The sequence below is a fragment of the Mustela erminea genome, chromosome X (assembly GCF_009829155.1).
Source record: "Mustela erminea isolate mMusErm1 chromosome X, mMusErm1.Pri, whole genome shotgun sequence".
Lineage (NCBI taxonomy): Eukaryota > Metazoa > Chordata > Mammalia > Carnivora > Mustelidae > Mustela > Mustela erminea.
The window spans coordinates 14,089,332-14,110,290 of NC_045635.1; the positions used below are offsets into that span (position 1 = coordinate 14,089,332).

General features: G+C 40.1%; 1 protein-coding gene across 1 annotated transcript in view; it reads right to left on the bottom strand.

The window, feature by feature from the left end:
• The window catches only part of BEND2 (BEN domain containing 2), a 59,572-nt gene that overhangs the window by 14,266 nt on the left and 24,347 nt on the right, over positions 1-20,959 (bottom strand). Inside the window, exons 10-18 of the mRNA XM_032331520.1 lie at positions 19,401-19,547; positions 17,685-17,807; positions 15,836-15,958; positions 14,553-14,660; positions 11,254-11,394; positions 8,989-9,189; positions 7,480-7,601; positions 5,631-5,862; positions 1,492-1,695 (exon numbers count right to left, since the gene is read on the bottom strand). Of these exons, the coding sequence (XP_032187411.1) occupies positions 1,492-1,695; positions 5,631-5,862; positions 7,480-7,601; positions 8,989-9,189; positions 11,254-11,394; positions 14,553-14,660; positions 15,836-15,958; positions 17,685-17,807; positions 19,401-19,547 (1,401 nt within the window). The remainder of the gene's footprint in view (positions 1-1,491; positions 1,696-5,630; positions 5,863-7,479; positions 7,602-8,988; positions 9,190-11,253; positions 11,395-14,552; positions 14,661-15,835; positions 15,959-17,684; positions 17,808-19,400; positions 19,548-20,959) is intronic.

Here is a 20,959-nt window from a genome sequence, read left to right on the forward strand (position 1 = left end):
CTCTGCTCAGCAGGGAGCTTGCTTCCCCCTGCCCTCTGCTTGCCTCTCTGCCTACTTGTGATCTCTGTCTGTCAAAACAAAAAATGATTTAATTAGACTGGGGCGCCTGGGTGGCTCAGTCAGTTAAGCTTCAGGCTCTTGGTTTCAGCTCAGGTCATGATCTCAGGATGGTGAGATGGAGCCCCACATCGAGGGGAAGTCTGCGTCTCTCCCTCTCCCTCTCCCTCTGTCTTACATACACGTTCTCTCTCTCTCTCTCTCCCAAAAATAAATAAATAAATCTTTAAAAAGATTATTTTAACTAGAAAGATATTTCTCCTATAAACATCTCCATTTCCAAATTGTTTACAAAGTCTGTGTTCTTTTTTTTAACCAGAAGAGGTATTAGGTTTTGGTTTTTTGCCCAGTGGGTTAGCTCCGTGATGTCCAAATTGCCAACTGTGACCAATTACTAGGTCGTGATGTCAGTGATGGCAGCACTTTTAAAAAAATGTAATAGAGGGGTGCCTGGATGGCTCAGTAGGTGAAGTATCTGCCTTCAGCTCAGGTCCTGATCCTGGGGTCCTGGGATCAAGCCCACAGCTGGCTCTCTGCTCAGTGGGGAGCCTGTCTCTCCTTCTGCCTCTGCCTGCCACCCCCCCCCATTTATGCATGCTCTCTCTCTCTCTCTGTCCAATAAATAAGTAAATAAATAATCTTTTTAAAAGTGTAATAGAATAGAAACCACTGGAATGTAATCTCATCGAAATAAACATTGTGAAGCTTTTGCTTGCATTTTTAAAAACTCATACACACATCTCCTGAGTCACAACATAAACCCTATTTTTTTACTATGAGTTGCAATAAAGAAAAAAGACAAGTTTGAAAACAAGTGGGTAGACGATAGCGAATGCTTACAGAAGGTCCTGCAAGCCAGGCTTCTTTAGTTTAGTCTGAAACCCGAAGTGTTCAGATTTGCTGGGTATGTGTGATATGAAGACAGGAACCAAACAAGAACCAACTAAGATCAGTCTGGGGCTCAGAATCTCTCTTTGCTGGGGCCCAGTGACACAAGTAAGAAGTATTCTGCTTCCTGCTTTGTCCAAATTTAAATTTGCACAGGATCGCTTTTGGAAGCTATATCATCTCTACACATCACAGATAAAGACTGCCCTGAGCTCACGTGCACAAGAAAAATCTAGCAAATTACCCTGCTGTGCTATTGTTGACACTCTGGCAAACTGACAAAGCCCGGCAGCTTTGACCTTGATCCTCAGTAAACCAAAGTGTTTGGGTTTCCCTATGATGGCAAGACAGAGCAATTAGCCTGGAGAGCCCGAATGCAGAAGAGAAACAATTCATGGAACCATTCCTTGTTATACCCTAAGGAAGGAATTAGTGAGAGCTCCCTCTCTCCTCAGAACACAAACAAACTGAATGGATTGTAGTTTCAGCCCTTCTGTAATGTAACTAGCTTTTTATTTATTCTCACATACTGAACATGCGACCAACCTCGAAGAGCGTGAATCCTGTTGGGGTTAAGGGCATACATGCCATACCCCAGATTTCCATAGACATTACTTTTTATCAAGACTTCTTCTGTGAACAGGTTGCGAATGAGGTATCTGGCTGCCAGTTCTGGGCGAGACTTCCCTTTGGCTATAGTCAGTACCGAATGTGGCAACTGTATATTTCTACCTGGATTTCCAAGATATTCTAGAAGCAAAAGAGGAAAAAGATGTCAATGTTCATGGCAAGGTCAAGTTTTTGGTTTTTTTTTAAGGCTTTGATTTTTCTGAATTTTTAGGCTCCAGAATCTGAGAACTTAAAAAATAGTAAGCCCTTAAGCTTTTAGTGTATCATGAGATAGCATGAGAGACGAAACAGGAATCACTGCTGATGTGATTACGGATACTCCAGTGGTTCAGGGAAACGACTCAGTGTTCTCTTACCTAGTAGGACAGAATCAGTTTTATTAACATTATGCTTTTTTTTTTTAAAGATTTTATTTACTTATTTGACAGACAGAGATCACAAGGAGGCAGAGAGGCAGGCAGAGAGAGAGAGAGGAAGCAGGCTCCCTGCTGAGCAGAGAGCCCGATGCGGGGCTGGATCCCAGGACTCTGGGATCATGACCTGAGCCAAAGGCAGTGGCTTAACTCACTGAGCCATCCAGGCGCCCCAACATTATGCTTATTTTTCATAACAAATTCTAACGAAGTAATTTCAGTGCACTGTTATCCTCTTTATAACAAAGACTTGTTCAAAAAGAAGCAACAAGATTCTTACTAAAATATTTACAATTTTTAAAAAGCAAGTTTTCTGTTGGGTATTAAAGTCATCATTTAAAAATCAGCAAACTCAGCTATCATATTTTAGTTACCTTACTTGAACTGAAAAATAAATTTTAAGTCTATTTTCATTCCTCAACCCCACAGCCTAACCATGTTCATCTCACCTCAGTCCTAGTGATTCAAATTAACTACATTTAAAAATATTCTATTTTATATACAATAAAGAATTGTTTATTGGAGAAAATATGTTAAAGAAATATAATATGATTCTTACATGTCAATAAGCATATTTTTCATCTTGGAACATTCATCATTTAATGGGTGGCCGTATTAATTACTGAAACCCCCAGATCCAGCATTTACCAAGAGACACTGAATTATTTAAAAATAAGTTCATTTAGCGGGTCTTAAGACTTCACTCTAGAAGATTCTCCTAGTAGTATTTATCAAAGTCAGAAAAACAGGTTAATACTCTTTAACTTGGTAATTTCAATTCTGAGAACCTAACTTAACAATCCAAGGGGTGCCTGGGTGGCTTAGTTGGTTAAGTGTCCAACTCTTGATTTTAGCTCAGGTCATGATCTCAGGGTCTTGGGACTGAGTCTTGCGTCCAGCCCCAAGCTCGGCATGAAGTCTCCTTGTCCCCCTCCCTCTGCTCCGCCCCACCACTTGCATGTGCACACTTGCTCTCTCTCTCAAATAAATAAATAAATAGAATCTTTTTAAAAGATAATGCTAAGTCTTCTGTTCATGAACATGGGATATCTATGTATTTAGGTCTTTCCTAATTTATTTCAAAAATATCTTGTAATTTTCAGAAAGCACACCTGGCACTTCTTTTAATAAATTCATCCCTAAACATTTTATTAAACAAAAGGCTCCATGCTCAGTGGGGAGTCTGCTGGAGATTCTCTCTCTCCCTCTCTCTCTCCCCCTCTTCCTGCTCACTTGAACTCTCTTTCTCAAATAAATAAATAACCTTTAGAAAAAGAAAAAAAGAAAGAAAGAAAGAAAGAAAGAAAGAAAGAAAGAAAGAAAGAAAGAAAGAAAAGAAAAGAAAAGAAAAGAAAAGAAAAGGATCTGGGACTCCTGGGTGGCTCAGTAGTAGAGCGTCTGCCTTTGGCTCAGATCATGATCCCAGAGTCCAGGGATCAAGCCCCACATCGGGGTCCCTGCTTGGTAGGAAGCCTGCTTCTCCCTCTCCCACTGCTCCTGCTTGTGTTCCCTCTCTGGCTGTGTCTCTCTGTCAAATAAATAAATAAAATATTTTTTAAAAAGTAAAGAATTCAAAATATGTACAAAGCTATCCAAACGAGTTTTTTGGCAGCATGATTTGTGTTACTGATAATCCCCTCCCCCAAAAAAAATCCTCAAAAAAAAAAAAAAAAGGAAAGAGGCAGGTAGTTAAACAAGTTAGGATATACTTACTCAATGGAATATTATACACTGTTAAAAGCAATGATCATAAACAATGGAGATTCTTGAGGAAAACACACATATCATGTTTATTTTCTTTTTTTATTAAAGATTTATTTATCTATCTATCTATCTATCTATCTATTTATTTATTTATTTATTTATTTGACAGAGAGAGACACAGCAAGAAAGAGAACCCAAGCAGGGGGTGTGGGAGAGGGAGAAGCAGGCTCCCCGCCGAGCAGAGCGCCGGATGCGGGGCTCAATCCCAGGACCACGGGATCGTGACCTGAGCAGAAGGCAGAGGCTTAACGACTGAGCCACCCAGGCGCCCACACATATCATGTTTAAAAAGAAGCGTGAATATATAGAGACCATAATGTTTTAAAAGGTAAGAAAAAAATTAGAAGAAAATTAAAATGTTCATCTTAGTTTTTTATGGTATCTTGATCATAGGAGCCTTTCTTTCCTGCAGAATATTTTCGACGTTTTCAAAACAAAACGGTGTAAGAGACTGTACACAAAGTGGGCAGCTGCCTGGCTCACAGTTGATTTAGTTGGCCCTATCTCCTGGTTCTAGACCTGGGACCTAAGCGCTGTAGAGATTCTTTGTCCTAGGAATCTAACAGGGACGAGAGGGAACTAGAACGTAGAGATCATGGAAGATGCAGACAGAGCCCCCACAGACCTCAGTGGGCAAGAGAGGTCACAATCTAAGGGTTGGTGGTTTGGCTCCTGTTTACGGCTTGGTTTGCTCCACGCTTCTTCAAATCCAGGAGCTCTTCATCCACTGATTTTTGCTATGGTTTAATTAGGCCAGGGTTTGTTTCTGCGGTATACAGCCTGAACAAATACAGTAGTTACAGGGGCGCCTGGGTGGCTCAGTGAGTTAAGCCTCTGCCTTCGGCTCAGGTCATGATCCCAGGGTCCTGGGATCGAGTCCTGCATCCGGCCCTGCTTCCTCCTCTCTCTCCGCCTGCCTTTCTGCCTACTTGTGATCTCTCTCTTTCTCTCTGTCAAATAAATAAACAAAATCTAAAAAAAAAAAATCCAAAAAACAAACATAGTAGTTATTTTACTTTTATAATGGAAAAAATATATATAAAGATGCACCTTTTAAATAATTTCATTGGAAGAGGTTCACAGGTCATACCCTACTGAGGGTTGGCAGGGGAGAGACGGAAAAGAGTTTGGCCACCTCAGGTGCCACTAAACCCGAGCAGACTGAGGAGGAGGTGTCGGGAAGCATGAGTGGCAGGTGCACAGTCACCTACGGAACCCACCGCCCCTTGATACGAATGCAGTAGGATGTGCCTCCAGCCGACAGCGAGCAGTGGGGGCAAAATGTTTTGAGGAATGAGATTCATTAATTCACACAAAAACCGTTTAAAGAGCACCTGTCATGTGTCAGGCACAGAGAGAGCAAGACCCCTGAGTCACAACCCGCTGTAGCTCCTTCTGCCTAACCAGAGAGTTTGCCCGGCTTGAAGGAACAGACCCAGAGCTGCTTTCTGAAGGAAAAATAGCAGATGTAGCTTAATGTTAAAAACTATCAGTCTCGGGGCGCCTGAGTGGCACAGTTGGTGAAGCATCCAACTCTTGGTTTCAGCCCAGGGCGTGACCTCAGGGTCATGAGATCGAGCCCCGGGCCGGGCTTCGTGCTCAGCACAGAGTTGGCTTAAGGTGCTCTCTCCCTCTCCCTCCGCGCACTCACGTGCTCTGTTTCTCCTGTCTCTCAGATAAATAAATAAATAAACCTATCAGTCCCAGAAGTAGGTTTCTATATTTCATTAACCCATTAATAGGAGAGATTAAGTTGTTTAGATGTCTCATTATGAAAAGTTTCAAAAATCTTTGAAAGTAGAACAGTACCCTGAGCCCCAGGAATGTACCATCCAGACTCAACATTTAGCATCAAGAGAACTCGTATTAATAACTCACCCAGTGCTTCATAACATATCACTGAATTCTCAGTGGGACGTTCTTGAACTCCTTGAGGGTAAACACTGCTGTTCCACCAAGAATTCCCATTTTCTCCTGTTCTGAAGGCAATGGTTCGCTCACAAAGCTGGGAACTGCTTTCATGGCCATCAGTCCCCCCTTTATCGTTCAAATCTGTAGGCGCTGGGATGTCGAGACTGGGGGGGCCTTTATTGCTGTCACCAGTTTTCTGCTGAAACACAACATTGTGTCTATAATAACCAAAGTCCCCCTGTGAGAAGATATGGTCACGCTCCATCACCTGCCAGGGCCCCCCAGATTGGCGAGGGAGCAACGGTCTTTAATAAGGTCACCAGAAACCCCCAGGTAGTGTGCGCCGTGACAGAAGCAGACATGTGGCTTAGCCTCTTGGAGGGCTCGGTAGCTTTATCTAATGATAACTGCTGGCGCCAAATAAGTGCTTAGTAAACATTTCCTGAAGAAACGCGTAAATGAGTCTGTTCTGAGTTGACAATTTGGGGGTTTTTATTTTTTTACCATTCTTGTTTGTTTTCTCTTTTTCCCCAGTGGCTAGAGACTCTAGGAATCTCTAAAGACCTTGGGGATTTTTTTTTTTAAGCTGTGCTTGAGACCCACTTTCTTGGCATATGTCACCAGACCCTCTGGTGCCAAGGGTGGGAGAGCTCCAGCATTCACGACTTTCTTTGAAAGCGTCTCCCGTGATTCGGTGACAACCCGCACTCTAGGCCAGGACTTCCCACATGGCTCTGTACACGCGAACCCCCTGGGGTCTTGCTAAAATGCAAATTCTGCCTCTGCAGGTCTAACGGGACCCTCAAGACTCTGCACTTCTCACAAGCTTCCCTGCGGGGCTGCCGCTGTCACCCGTCGGGGACCGTCTCCCTCGGAGTCAAGGACACGGCAGGTACATGGCAGCTGCTGCTTCTCTCCTGACGCTGAAGCACATATGCAAATTAGCATTTTCCAGGCAGCATCATAATTTTACATTCAAATGTTGAGGGTGCAATTTTTGTAGGATAGAAAAGGGAATGTGACAAATAAGCAGATTTGGTTTCAGACAGATGGTGCTTGAGCTATCACTGAAATCAAGCCGTTCACCAGGAAAACAGAAGCTCAGCTACAGATATTCTGGGCAAATAGCTTCCATGCACTTACTCTAGAGATGCAGGACCAACGAGACATGGCGAGAATAACATGGGCTTTGTAGAGAGGTGGGTGGAAATGAGAAATTGTTAAGTTAAATGCTTCAACAGGAGAAAGCAATAGACGTGACACTCTCCCCTGCGGGCCCATTTGTGTTAAAAAAAAAAAAATCTCTAATGCACTTTCATGATTGAATGGATGCGAGAAAAGCCAGATTCCTGTTTAACAAGTAACTAGGGACATGGTAAGATACCGGCAGCAGCTGAACCTCACGGCCAGCACGACATCCACCAGGTTCTGCCATCACTGAAAGGGGACAAAGACAGAAGCGCCTCCCTTTGCTGCCATGCCACAGTCTCCCCTTCTCTGCGGTACTCAGCGGGATGCTGAAAAAGATTTCCCAAACATCTCTGCAGCTGAGAACTCTTCTTCATATACCCTATGCCTTCAAATACACTGATCGTAACACTCCATTTGCTTCGTTTTCTCTTTAGGATATTTGTATGGAGCATAAATATCAAAGAGTAAAATAAACAGGCAGAGACCATACACTGCCCACAAAATTAAATAAACAAGATTTTGAACACACGACCTAAAGATGCCATGTGTCACACTCTCCATTCTGGAACTGTATACAGTATGCCCTGATACAGCAGTGACCATATTTAAATAAAAAATAACTTACTGGTGCTGTGAGGGATTCGGCACATAAACAATAGATCAGAGAATTGATATCAGCAACACAAGTTTTCCAGTCTTTTCCACATTCACGCAAATCATGGTTGGGAAAATTTGTTGCCAGATGTTCTGCAAATAGTGGAAAACATTGATGAAAATTTTATAAAAAGAAAACAAAACCCAAAGAACTGATGAGACTTTTTTAGTTGAAAATACTGACATTTTCTATTTTGAATTACTGCTCTTTTCTCTCTTTCTGAGAGTTTAAAAATTCTACCAAAAAAGGATGTTTTGCTGAGTATCTCACTTCTTCTAAGGTGCAATTCCCCTATAAAACACTGATGTGGGGAGCCACTAACGAGGCTGTGGTGCTTTTATTAAACTAAGAACAGATACTATACATAAATCTTAGCCAAACAGCTGAGAAGCGATGAGGTTATGGTGCTTTCAAAAAAAAGTGTGTAACAGAATGTCAACTATTTCTGGGGGCTAATGCCATTGAATAACCCTATGGATATATTAAAACTGAAAAGGAAACCTGTAAGCAGAAAATGGTGTTATAGCCAACACTCTTAGACTGCAGTGTATTTATTTGGGACACTACGTGTCCATCTTCCCTAGAAGCTATTCCCTCTGCCTAGAATATCCTTCCTATTCATCTAGCTAAGGATTTAAAATCTAGCCCAAGTGTTCTGTCCTTAGTAAGCCTCCCCCAGTGCCCTCAGAGTAGTTGCTTACTCTCTGAGCTTCTACAACATTATCGCCCTGGACTGGGATTGATCTGTTTCCCTCAACAGTCCTTTCTAGACTGTGAACTCCTTGAGGTCAGAAATACTTATTCGTTGTTATGGTCTCAGTGCCCATGAGTTCTACAACCTTCAACCAAATTGCTGGAAGCGGGGAAGGCAGGAGGCTGAATTAGATTAATCATGACTTTCTATTTCTCTTTTGTCAGTTAGTAGCACCAAAGTGTGTTTTAATCCTCCCCATTTTGGGGGGCTTTTTTCTTTATTTTTTTAGTACCAAGATTGAGCACTAAAAAATTGACTTAGTTCTAGCCATAAGCAGCTATAATCAATGAAGCTTGTCTTGGGCGCCTGGGTGGCTCAGTCGGTTAAGCGCCTGCTTTCAGCTCAGGTCATGATCCCGGGGTCCTGGGATGGAACCCCATGTAGGGCTTTCTGCTTAGCAGGGAGCCTCTCCCTCTGACTGTCACTCCCCCCGCCAACTTGTGCAGTCTTTCTCTCTCTTTCTCTCTTTCTCTGTGAAATAAATTTTTTTAATCTTTAAAAAAAATAAAAAATAAATCTTGTCTTATTCCATTAGTCTATGGACAAGTTGCATTCTTTACAAGTTGTTACCCATTACGTAATGTTAAATTGTAAAATCGGGGTCAGACAGGTGAAAAACAGCTCTAAGATTTACACAGTCTTCCTCACTAGCTCTTAAACTTCCAATAACATTCATCAGACGACCCAGTGATAATCAGACAAGACTTCACAAAGAGTTTACATACCTCTTATTGCAGCCACTTTGTTTGGATCTAGAGGTTGGCGGCCTTGGGAGTTGATGCCTACCCAGCTGCGCACCAGAATTTCCTTGGAGAACAAAACATGAACCAAGTAGCGGGCTGCATGCCTCGGATGGCTCTTCTTTTGTGCAGTCAGCAAATTAATATTAAGCAACCTGACATTCCTTTTTGGATCACCAAGATACCCTTTTAAAACACAGAGAGAAAGTAAAGTCTTGGTTTTCTCATGCAAGGATACCAAGAAAGTGCCCAAGAAAATTAAACTAATTGATTTCTAATTCACTAATTTCTACTTGGATAAATCTTTTCCTATACCCCTCTCTCCCTTCAAAAGGTCTCTTTGATGCCATCTGCATAACTTAGCATTTTTCACTTTTGCTCTTCTTGAATTTTTGGTACTTGAACTAGTCATTTCATTGTCTTGAATAAATTCAACTCTTGGGCCAAAGATGCATATGCAAACATGTGGCTCTGAGATCCCACTGCTCCCTTTTATCATCTAAAAGTACACTCGGAGCCATATTACTGTAGGAGTATATGTTCCCTAAAGATAATCTAGAAAGTATGGGCGGGCATAATTAAGAAAATTTTGAAAAAGCTAACATTTATTGAGTAACTACTATATATATCAGGCACTGGGCTAAATATTTTATGTCTATAAGCTCGGTTTCATTATCCTAACAACTTGTTACCCCTTTGAAGAGGAAACTGAGGGTCACAGAAGGTAAGGCATTTGAATAAACTCACAGAGCCAGGTTTTAAATCTGTTTATAAGCAAAGTGCTGTGAACCATTACTCTGCTAATGCCTTCTAGTCTTTTTGTTATTTCTTCTTTTTTAAACACAGAATTAAAATCATACTTTGTATATAGTCTGAATCCTGCTTCTTCAGTTACCATTCTATTTCAAGCATGTCTTCATTTTCTTTGGGTTTTTTCTTTCAAGTCGGCATTCCTATCTTCATGATTTTCCTGACAGGTGACATTTATGTTACACTTACCTTCTGAGCACTGTGTTAAGGGCTTTCAGTGAATTATTCCATTTGAGTCTCACACTTCTATGAAACAGGTACGATGATTTTTGTCACTTCCCCAAAGGAAGAAACTAATACTTAGGTTAGAGACGTGGCTGAAGACCACATGGTTAGTAAGACACAGAGCTGGGATTTGACCCCAGATGGTCTGACCTAGGAGCCCATGCTCTCGACCATTGTGCTTTACTGTTTCATACCCCACGGATATACCAGGAATAACTTAGCTAATTCCCTATGGTTGCTTGTTTGGCTGCTCCCGATTTTTCACGATTCTGAAAAGAACATCCTGTACCAAAATTTAAATACAAATCTTTTCTATTGATTGAATTTTCAGATATCAGTGGGATTACTGAGTCAACTGGCATGAATACTTCCACGGATGTTTACACAGACTACCTTTCAGAAAATTTTCACCACCGTATACTTCTAACCACAGCATATCATAGTGCCCATTTAGTAATAAAGAATACAATATTTGAAGTTTTTTTCTAGTTTAGTTAGCAAAACAATTTAAAAGAAAAGCATCTCCTCTAGGACAGGAGTCAGCAAACTCCAGTCCCCAGGCCAATCCCAACACCAGTTTGTGTAAAGCGAGTTACACTGGCACAAAGCCACACCCATCCATCTACCTACATCTGTGGCTGCTTTCATGCGACAGCAGCAGAGCTAAGTAGTTGTGACAGACACCAGATGGCCCACAGAGCCTAAAATAGTTCTGATCTAGCCCATTACTGAAAAAGTTTGCTGAGCCCTATGCTAGAATATTAATAAGAGAATAGCTACCAGAAGTAGAGACACAAAGGAACTATAAAATATTAGGAAGGCTTGCCCTTAGAAACTACAGAACTTAGGGTCCCTTCCTCTCTGCCACTGTGGCTTGGCAGGGAATACAGGAGGGTGTGAAGAAACATGAGCTTTAAGTCAGAGAGGACCGAGAGTTCCAGAACTGCCACTCACTAGCTCTGTGACTTTGAGAATGGGAGTAATAAAAACACCTACTTATGAAGTCATTTGAATATTAATAGAGAAGAGATATGTCAGTTGATTAGCACAGTGTCTTGTACATAATACTCAATAAGTGTTAGCCATTCTGATTAATATAACCTAAAACCAACCTTTAAAATAGAAAACAAAAAGCTTCCATTAGCCTGTATCAAGGATGTTTGAAGAATATAGGTTAAATGGCGTTGCTTGTAATACGTGTCATTTCGCACTCACCAAAACCAGAAGGGCCGCAGAGAGATGGCGAGATAGAATCTTGGCTATTGTTCTTTTCCAATGCAACTGGGTAATTCATTATCTCAGGGACGTTTCCCACGTTGTTTTCTGCTTTTAACAGTATTTCTACAGGTAAAAGCGCTGGAAGAAAAGGAGTCTCAATTGTAAATTCACCATCCAGCAAACTATCGTTCAGGTGTGAAGGAGAAATAAACACATTCTCAGACAAAGAAAACCACAAGTGTTTGTCACTAGCAGACCTACTCTTAAGGAGAGGTTACAGGAAGATCAACAGAAAAGTTATGATGACAGAAAGAATCTTGGTGCATCAGGAAGGAAAAGGGAACAACAGAAATAGCAGAAGTATGTATGAAGGGAAACTTGATCATTCATTCCGTATAAAATGGAATGGCTATACCGGAAAACAGTTTGGCAGATTCTTATAAAACTGAATCTTCGATGATCACATGACACAGAAATTTCACTCTTGGGCATTTATCCCAGAGAAATAAAAGCTCATGATATGACACCAAAGCCTGCACATGAGTGTTCTTACCTTTATTCATAATAGCCAAAATCATGACAACCCAGTTGTCCTTCAGCAGGTGAATGGTTCAACAAGCCATGGTAAATCTAATACCACAGAATACCATTCAATAATAACAAGAAATAAAGAACAGAAGAGGCAGAAATATGGATGAATATAATGCAATCATGAGTTCTATAAATCATGCTTCATGACCGAAACAAAAATGAAAACGCCATCTGACATCCAAGACAGTAAGTTAAAAGTGAGGAGGGCACAGGAAACTAAGTGGAATTAAAAGTTTCAGCACTTCATTCCAAGTGGTAAAATGCTGAGACCAGTAGACTGTGATAAGTCACATATATATAAAATAACATCCAGAGCGACCACTGGGAAAACTGTACAAAGCAATATATTAAAAAACATAAAGATGGAACATAGAAAAATATTCAGGTAACCCACAGGAAGGCAAAAGAAGATAAACAAAAAAAGAATGAGAGGGGCGCCTGGCTGGCCCATTCAGTAGGGCATGCAGCTCTCAATCTCGGGGTCATGAGTTCAAGGCCCACATTGGGTGTAGAGATTACTTAAAAAAATTAATTGAAGGGGCGCCTGGGTGGCTCAATGGGTTAAAGCCTCTGCCTTCAGCTCAGGTCATGATCCCAGAGTCCTGGGATGGAGCCTGAGGACAACAGGCTCTCTGCTCAGCAGGGAGCCTGCTTCCCCCACCCCCGCCTCTCTGCCTGCCTCTCTGCCTACTTGTGATCTCTCTGTCAGATAAATAAATAAAATCTTTTTTAAAAAAATTAATTGAAGAAACTTTTAAAAATGAGAAAATAGGAAACAAAAGAAATGTAACAAAATGATAGACTTAAGTCTATGATAGCAATAATTATCTGGTATGTAGTTAACCTAACCATATCAGTTAAATGAAAACAAGTGATAATGTGGATGAAAAAGATCAACTCTGTGGTGTTTACAAGAAACTCTGTAAGTTCAATTACATAGATTGAATGAAAGTAAAAAGATGGAGAAGAATATACCATGCAAACATGAGTCCAAAAAACAGCAGAGTAGCTGCGTTGACATCAGATAAAGTAGACTTCAGGGCAAAGAAATTTACTACAAACAAAGATGAAAAAGATCAACCCGAGGAAGACAATGATTCTCAACATGCCAAATGATAAATTCTCAAAATACATGAAACAAAAACTGAAAGAGCTGAAAGAAGAAATAATGAAATCCATAATTCAAGTTGAGGACCTCACATCCCCCCTCTCTTAGCAACTGGTGCGATAAGCAGACCAAAAATCAGCAAGGTTATAGAAGATCTGAACAACACACTCGACCAACAGGATTCTCATTATAGAACATTCCACCCAACAAAACCAGAATAGATTTTTTTTTTTTCGAATGCCTGTGGAACAAATGTTCCTCTGTGCCAGGGAATATGTGCAAAGTTGAAATGCCTGCGGAGCTTTCACCAAATCAAGGCACATCCTACACCAGAGGAAAAAAATCTCAACAAGTTTAAAAGAAAAGATATCATATTGAGTATATTTTCTGACCATAATAGAATCAAAATAGGAATCAGGAATAGACAATAGAAAGTTTTCAAAGAAATAATAAAATACATAGGACTTAATGAAAATACAACACATCAAAATATAATTAAGGCAGTACTGAAAATGAAATCTACAGCATATATCTGTAATCTGAAATCTATAGCATAATATAAATGCTTACATTAGAAAAGAGAACAGTTCTAAATCTATAATCTAAGTTCCTACACCAAAAACTAAGAAGAGTAAAATAAACTCCAATAAGCAAAGAGAATGAAATAATAAAGAATAAAAATCAATGAAACTGAAAAATATGAAATCAATGAAACAAAAAACTGATGCCTCCAAAAGATTAATAAAGCTAATAAAACTCTAAAAAGAATTACAAAAAGAAAGAGATGACACAAATCATCGATACCAGGAATGAAAGAAGTAATCCAGCAGCCATCAAAATGATAATAGGGAATATGACAAACTGCTTTACGTTCATAAAATTTGATAACCTAGAAGTGTTGAACCAATTCCTCCAAAATTACACAGACCAAAACTCAACCAAGATGACATAGATATCTAAGCAGTCCTATATCCACCAAAGACATTAAATTTGCAATTAAAAGCCTTCAGAAAAGGAATCTATAGGCCCAAATGATTTTATCAGAGATTTTTCACCAAACATTTAAAAAAGTAACACCAATTTTTCATATACTCTTCTATAAAATACTATAAAATTATAAAGAAGGAGAGAACACATTAGCCTTTGATTGGGTTAGAGATGAAGCCAGGGAAGGAACAACATACGACATGGTTATAAACAGGCAACGAGAGGGTTCTTGGAAGTAATTTGCCACTATAGTGGCGAATACCTGAACGCAAGCATCTTATAAAAGTACAGAGCACAAAACACACGCGCAAACATACAAATGAAAACAAGTCAGTCTGGGGACATATGAATAGATGTGTAGATTGTATTGATGCCAAAATCCTACTTTTGATATTTTACTCTATTTTTATAAAATATTAGCATTGGGAGAAATGTGGTTAAGGGTACACAAGATCTCTCTGTATTAATTTCATGTATTATATGTGATTCTGAAATATCTTCAAATGAAAATTTTAATTTTGAAAAAGCTATCACTAAGAATTCATATTAAGAATGTTGATGAACCTAAATTAGAGAGTGCTACTCACAATATGTATCATTTCGAACTCACCAAAACCAGGAGCAAGAAAGAAAGATTCTGAGCCAGTATCTTGTTCGTTGTCATTTTTCATTAAAATTGGGGAACTTGTTGTCTCAGAATTCATTTCTTTGCCAGATTCTGTTTGAACAACATTTTGATCAGTGAAACATTTTCAAGGGCTGCAAGACAAGACATCTCAACAGTGATTTTTCTATCACGCGAAACTATCTTTTAAGAATGAAGCAGAAATAAAGACATTGTCAGACAAAGGAAAACTACAAAAAAAATGTTGCCGGCTGACTTATCTTTAAAACGTGGCTAAAGAGGAATATGAGCAAAAGGATATGATGAAGGAAGGAATCTTGGAGCATAAAGAAGGAAGAAAGAAGAACAGAAAGAGCAGACTCGTGCACGCAGAAAAAACGAGATCTCTCATAAATCACTGGTGGGAGTGGAAATGGTACAGCGACACTGGAAAGAAGTTAGGCAGTTATCTTACAAAACTCAACTTACCCTTACCGTAGGACCCAGCAACTGTGCTCTTCGGCGTTCTCTCAGAAAAACGAAAACAGGTATTCACACAGAAGCCTGTACACGAGTGCACATGGCAGCTTTACTCCTAATAGCCCAAAACTGGAAACGACCCAGAAATCCTTCAACCAGGGGCAGATAAACAAACCACGGTAGATCCATACCGTGGAATAGTAGTCAGCGATTAAAAAGGAAGAACAAGAGACATACGTGGCAACTTAGATGAAGCTGGAGGGAATCATGCTGAGTGAGGAAAGGCCATTCTGAGAGATTATATGCCATGAGAGTCTATCTGCAGAAAGCTCTTGAAAAGACAAAATTCTAAAGAAGAGCAGCAGATGAGTGGCTGCCAAGGGCAAGGACAGGGCAGAGTAGGCATAAGAGAGTAGGAAGAGGGAAGCAGGTGTGGGTTTAAAGGGTGATGAAGGGTATGAAACCCTACTCACATCATGAAATTACTAACATAAAACTGAATACACACACACATAAACCCATGCACAGATACAAATAAAACTGAGAACATCTCAATAAAATCCGTGGATTGTATCCATGTCTATACACTGCTTGTGATACTATAGTTCTGCCAGATTGTAACACTGGAGGAAACAGGGTGAAGGGTACACAGATGTGCAGCTAAAATTTTCTCAATACAGAACTTCTAATTTTTACCTGTTAATTTTAATTAATTTTTAATTAGGAAAAGCTACCATTAGATCACATGAAGGGTACTAATGATTCTAGATCACATAGGGCTACTTGTAATATGTTTCATTTTAACTCACCCACATTGGAAGGAATGAAGTAATATGCTGAATTTTCTTGACCACCATCATTTTCCACCAAAGTTTGATAATCTGTCATCTGGGTGCTATTCTCCAGGCTGGTTTCTGCTTTGACCAAAACTTCTATAAGGACAACATTTTTTAAATGCTACAAAAAAAAAGACTACCAACCTCATGTTCTATAGCCAATGAAACTATTCTTCTGTACTGAAGCAAAAATAAAGATATTTATGGACAAAGAAAACCAAAAATATTTGTCACTAACTGATTTATGCTTTAAAAAAAGGTTAAAGGAAAATCTTCTTGCAAGAACACATATAAAAGAAAGAATTCTGGAGCACTGGGGAGAAAGAACAATGGAAAAAGCAGAAATGTGGATGTAGAGAAACTGGATCACCCATACATTGTTGGCAGGAAAATGGTACCAGCTACACTGGAAAGCAGTCTGTCAGTTTCTTATAAAACTAAGGATGCGATTACAAAAGGACCCACGGGGCGCCTGGGTGGCTCAGTGGGTTAAAGCCTCTATCTTAGGCTCAGGTCATGATCCCAGGGTCCTGGGATCGAGCCCCGCATCGGGCTCTCTGCTCAGCGGGGAGCCTGCTTCCTCCTCTCTCTCTGCCTGCCTCTCTGCCTACTTGTGATCTCTGTCAAAAATAAATAAATAAGGGGCGCCTGGGTGGCTCGGTGGGTTAAGCCACTGCCTTCGGCTCAGGTCATGATCTCGGGGTCCTGGGATCGAGTCCCACATCGGGCTCTCTGCTCAGCAGGGAGCCTGCTTCCCTCTCTCTCTCTCTCTCTCTCTGCCTGCCTCTCCATCTACTTGTGATTTCTCTCTGTCAAATAAATAAATAAAATCTTTTTAAAAAATAAATAAATAAATAAATAGATAGATAGATAGATAGATAGATAAATAAAATAAAAAATAAAAAAGGACCCAGAAATTGTACTCTTGGGCATTCATCCCAGAGAAATAAAAATTTGTGTGAAAGAGTGCAATGAATTTGAAAAGCAAAACTAAAAATGATAAACAAGTATTCATAGCAGCTCTAACCCTAACAGTTAAAAACAGGAAACCTGGAGGTTTTGAACAGATGAAGAGATTTTTAAAAATCTTGGTGTATCCCTACATTGGAATAGTACTCAGCAAGAAAAAGGAAGAAATGACTGATCCCTGCAGCCACACGAATGAGCTCCCAGGAAATTACACTGAAGGAAAGGAACCAGTATCAAACACCATGCAATTCCATTTATAGAACAATGCTGAATGGACAGATTATAGATCTGAAGAGTAGATTCCAGACTGCCAGTAGTTAGAGACAGTGCAACGCATGGAACTGGGGAGAAAAGTCCTCTGGAAGGAGTAGGTGTGGTTACAAGAGAGCAATATGTTGTGATAATTTTCTACTGTTTTTGCAAGATGTTACCATTGGGAGAAATCGGAGAATGGGAACACAGGTTTTCTCTGTATTTTTTTTTACAACTGCACGTGCAGCTAAATTTTTCTGAAAATAAAAACTTTGGTCAGAAAAAGTTACCACTATCAGGGCGCCTGCGTGGCTCAGTCGGTTAAGTGTCTGCCTTCAGCTCAGGTCATGATCCCCAGGTCGTGGGATCAAGTCTCACATTGGGGGTTCCCTGCTCCATGGGGAGTCTGCTTGTCCCTCTCTCCCGGCTCCTCCCCCCCACTTGTGCTCATTCTCGTTCTCTCTCATTCTCTCTCAAATACATAAATAAAATGTCTTTCTAAAAATTAAAAAAAAGAAAAATCTACCACTATCTTACACTAAGGATGTTGATGAATCTAGATTAAAAATGCTACGTGTCAAATGTGTCATTTCGAGCTCACCGAAACTAGGAGGAAGGCAACGTAACGAGGAAATGTCTTGACCAATGCTGTCTTCCAATAAAACTGGATAACTTATGGTCTCAGGGTTCTCTTCTGGGCTGGTTTGAGCCTTTACAAACATTCCTACAATTAAAATATTTTCAAATTATGGAAAGACGCGAAATCTCAGCCGTGAAATCTTGATCGGGCAAAACTGTCCTTCAATAAAGGAGCAGACTTGTGAGAACATGAGAACATTAACAAATGGACTTGGAGGGTATTATGCTAAGTGAAATAAGCCAGACAAGTAAAAAAAAGACAAATACTGCATGGTATCACTTACATGTGGAATCTAAAAAGAAAAAAAAAAAGTCAAACTCATAAAAACAGAAGGCAGAATAAATGAACAGCAATTGCCAGGGGTCACGGGGGTGAGGGAAGTGGGGAGAGGCTGGTAAGAAGGTACCAACTTTCAGTTATATTGTAGGTAGGGACAGAGGATCTAGCATACAACCTGGTGACCATAGCTCGTAATACTGTATCGCATCACTGAAATTTGCTTAAGGTAGAACTGAGCATTCTCCCCGCCAAAATATGAAAGGTAAATATGCAAGATGGCAAATATGTTAATGAACTCAGTGGCAGGAATCATTTCACTAGGTACAGGTACATCAAATCATCACCCTTTACATGCTCTAAATATATTACAACTTTATCTGTCAATTTTACCTCCATGATGCTGAAAACAAGAAATGAATATCCAAACTGTTAAAAGAAAAAAAGAATGAAGGGAAAATCATGACATTCTCACACAAAGGAAAGCCAAAAGTCTTTGTCACTAGCTGACTTACATTTGAGAACAGTTAAATGAAAATCTATCAGGAAAGAATGATGAAAAAACAAATTGTGGAGCATTAAAAAAGAAGAAAGAATGACAAACACAGCAGAAATCTGGATGCAGAGAAACTGGACCGCTCCTACATTGCTGGTGGGAAAGTAAAATGGTACCGCGTCTCTGGAAAACCGCGGGGGCAGGTTCTTATTATATTAAACATGCAATTACTGCACAAACAAGCATTTGCACTCTCCAGGCATTTATCTAAGAGAAATCAAGATCTATGTTTACACAAAAACCTGTCCATAAGCGGTCACAGCAATTTTACTTGTAATACTGAAAGCTGGAACGAAGTCCAGACGTTCTTCAACCAATACACAAACGTGAACCCCCGCACCATGGAATAGTACAAAGCAACAAAAAAGAAGGAAATGCTGATACACGCAACAAGTCAGATGACTCTCCAGGGAATTATGCTCAGATGGGTGCGGTTTCAGAAAGGCAAGGTGACACATCCTCATGGTGATGGCAATGTTCTCTATCTTGACCGGGGTTGTGGACACCAAACCTACTCATATGATAAAATCAAACAGAATTAACACATACACAAAAATCAATACAATGGAATTGGGGGCCTTTCAGTAAGACCCGTGGGTGGCATCAATGTCAGTACCCTGGCTGTGATGGTCTATCATAGTTCCTCAACATGTTATCATTGGCAGAAATGGGTAAAGCATAAATGAGATCTCTCTGCATTATTTCTTACAACTACATGGGTATCTTAAATTACTATGATATCACAAGTTTAATATTCAAAAAAAGCTATCGCTAGCTGGCATGAAGAATGTCGGTACTTCTAGATTAAACAGTGCTACTTGAAATACGTATCGTTTCAAACTAACCGAAATCGGGCGGGATGGAGAAAGATGAAGAGGCAGGAGCTGGGTCACTGTCATTTCCCGACGAAGTTTGGTAATACACTGTCTGACAGCTGTTTTCCAGGCTGGTTTCCGCATTTTCCGGCGTTTCTACAAGTACAACTTTTTCAACTGTTGAAAGACAAGAACTCTTAACTGTGAATTCTGTACTGAGTGAGATTATCTTTCAGGAAAGAAAGAGGAAATAAAGACACTCTTGCACAAAGAAAAATCTTTCTAAAAACTGTTCCTAGCAGATTTACTATTAGAAGATAGCTAACGGAAGATCTTCCAACAGAAAGGATGGTATGAAAGAAGGAAGCTTGTGGGATCAGTAAGGAAGAAATTGTACTAGAAAGATCAGAAATATAGATGGGGAGAAAGTGGACCCCCCCCCATACATTGCTACTGGAAATGTAGAATAGCCCAGCCTCTCTGGAAAACTGTTTGGCAGTCTTTATAAAACCAAACATGCTATTATCGTTAAGACTCAGCAACTTCGCGCTTGGCATTCATGACAGAGAAATGAAAACTTGTATTTACATAAAAATCAGTACATGAATGTTCACAGCAGCTCAACTTTACTTCTCGTATCCACAAACTTGGAAAGGAAAAAAAGCAGATGTCCTTCAATGTGTGAATGTTAAAAAAAAAAAAAAAACTGTTGTGTATCTATACCACGGGAAACTCTCCACCAATTGATGAGAAATAAAAACTTATATTTACCCAAAAATATGTACACAGATATTTATAACTGCTTTGCTCCCTAATGGCCAAACACTGAAAAAAATTCAGATGTCCTTCAGTAAGTGAACAATCAGACAAAATGTAATATATCCATAACACTATTTTCATCAATAAAAGGAATAAACTATTAATATAGAAAACAAACTAGAGGGCGCCTGGGTGGCTCGGTGGGTTAAGCCACTGCCTTCGGCTCAGGTCATGGTCTCAGGGTCCTGGGATTGAGTCCCGCATCGGGCTCTCTGCTCAGCAGGGAGCCTGCTTCCCTCTCTCTCTCCGCCTGCCTCTCCGTCTACTTGTGATTTCTCTCTGTCAAATAAATAAATAAAATCTTTAAAAAAAAAAAAAGAAAACAAACTAGATGAGTGTCCAGGCGATTCATCTGAGTGGGGGAAAAAAGCTAATCTGAAAAGGTCACATCATGGAAGACTCCACTTCTATAACAATCTGAAGAGACAAAATTACAGCAACAGAGAAAAGATCGGAGATAGCTCGGTATTGAAGATAGGTCTTGGGGGCAGGGAAGGTGGGTCGGGTTGTAAAAAGAGGCACTAACGAGGGATCCTTGAGTGATGGACGTGATCTCTACCTTGACTGTGGGAGATGTGCGAACCCACTCATACAATCAAATTACATAGTGATAAATACACACATGCACGCACATACACAATACACACACACACACACACGTGCGCGCGCACGTGCAAGTAAAACCGGAGGCATCTCGATCACACCTGTGAACCGTATCAAGGTCAATGGCTGGGTTGTAACACTCAAATACGGCTCTGACGGGTGGTATC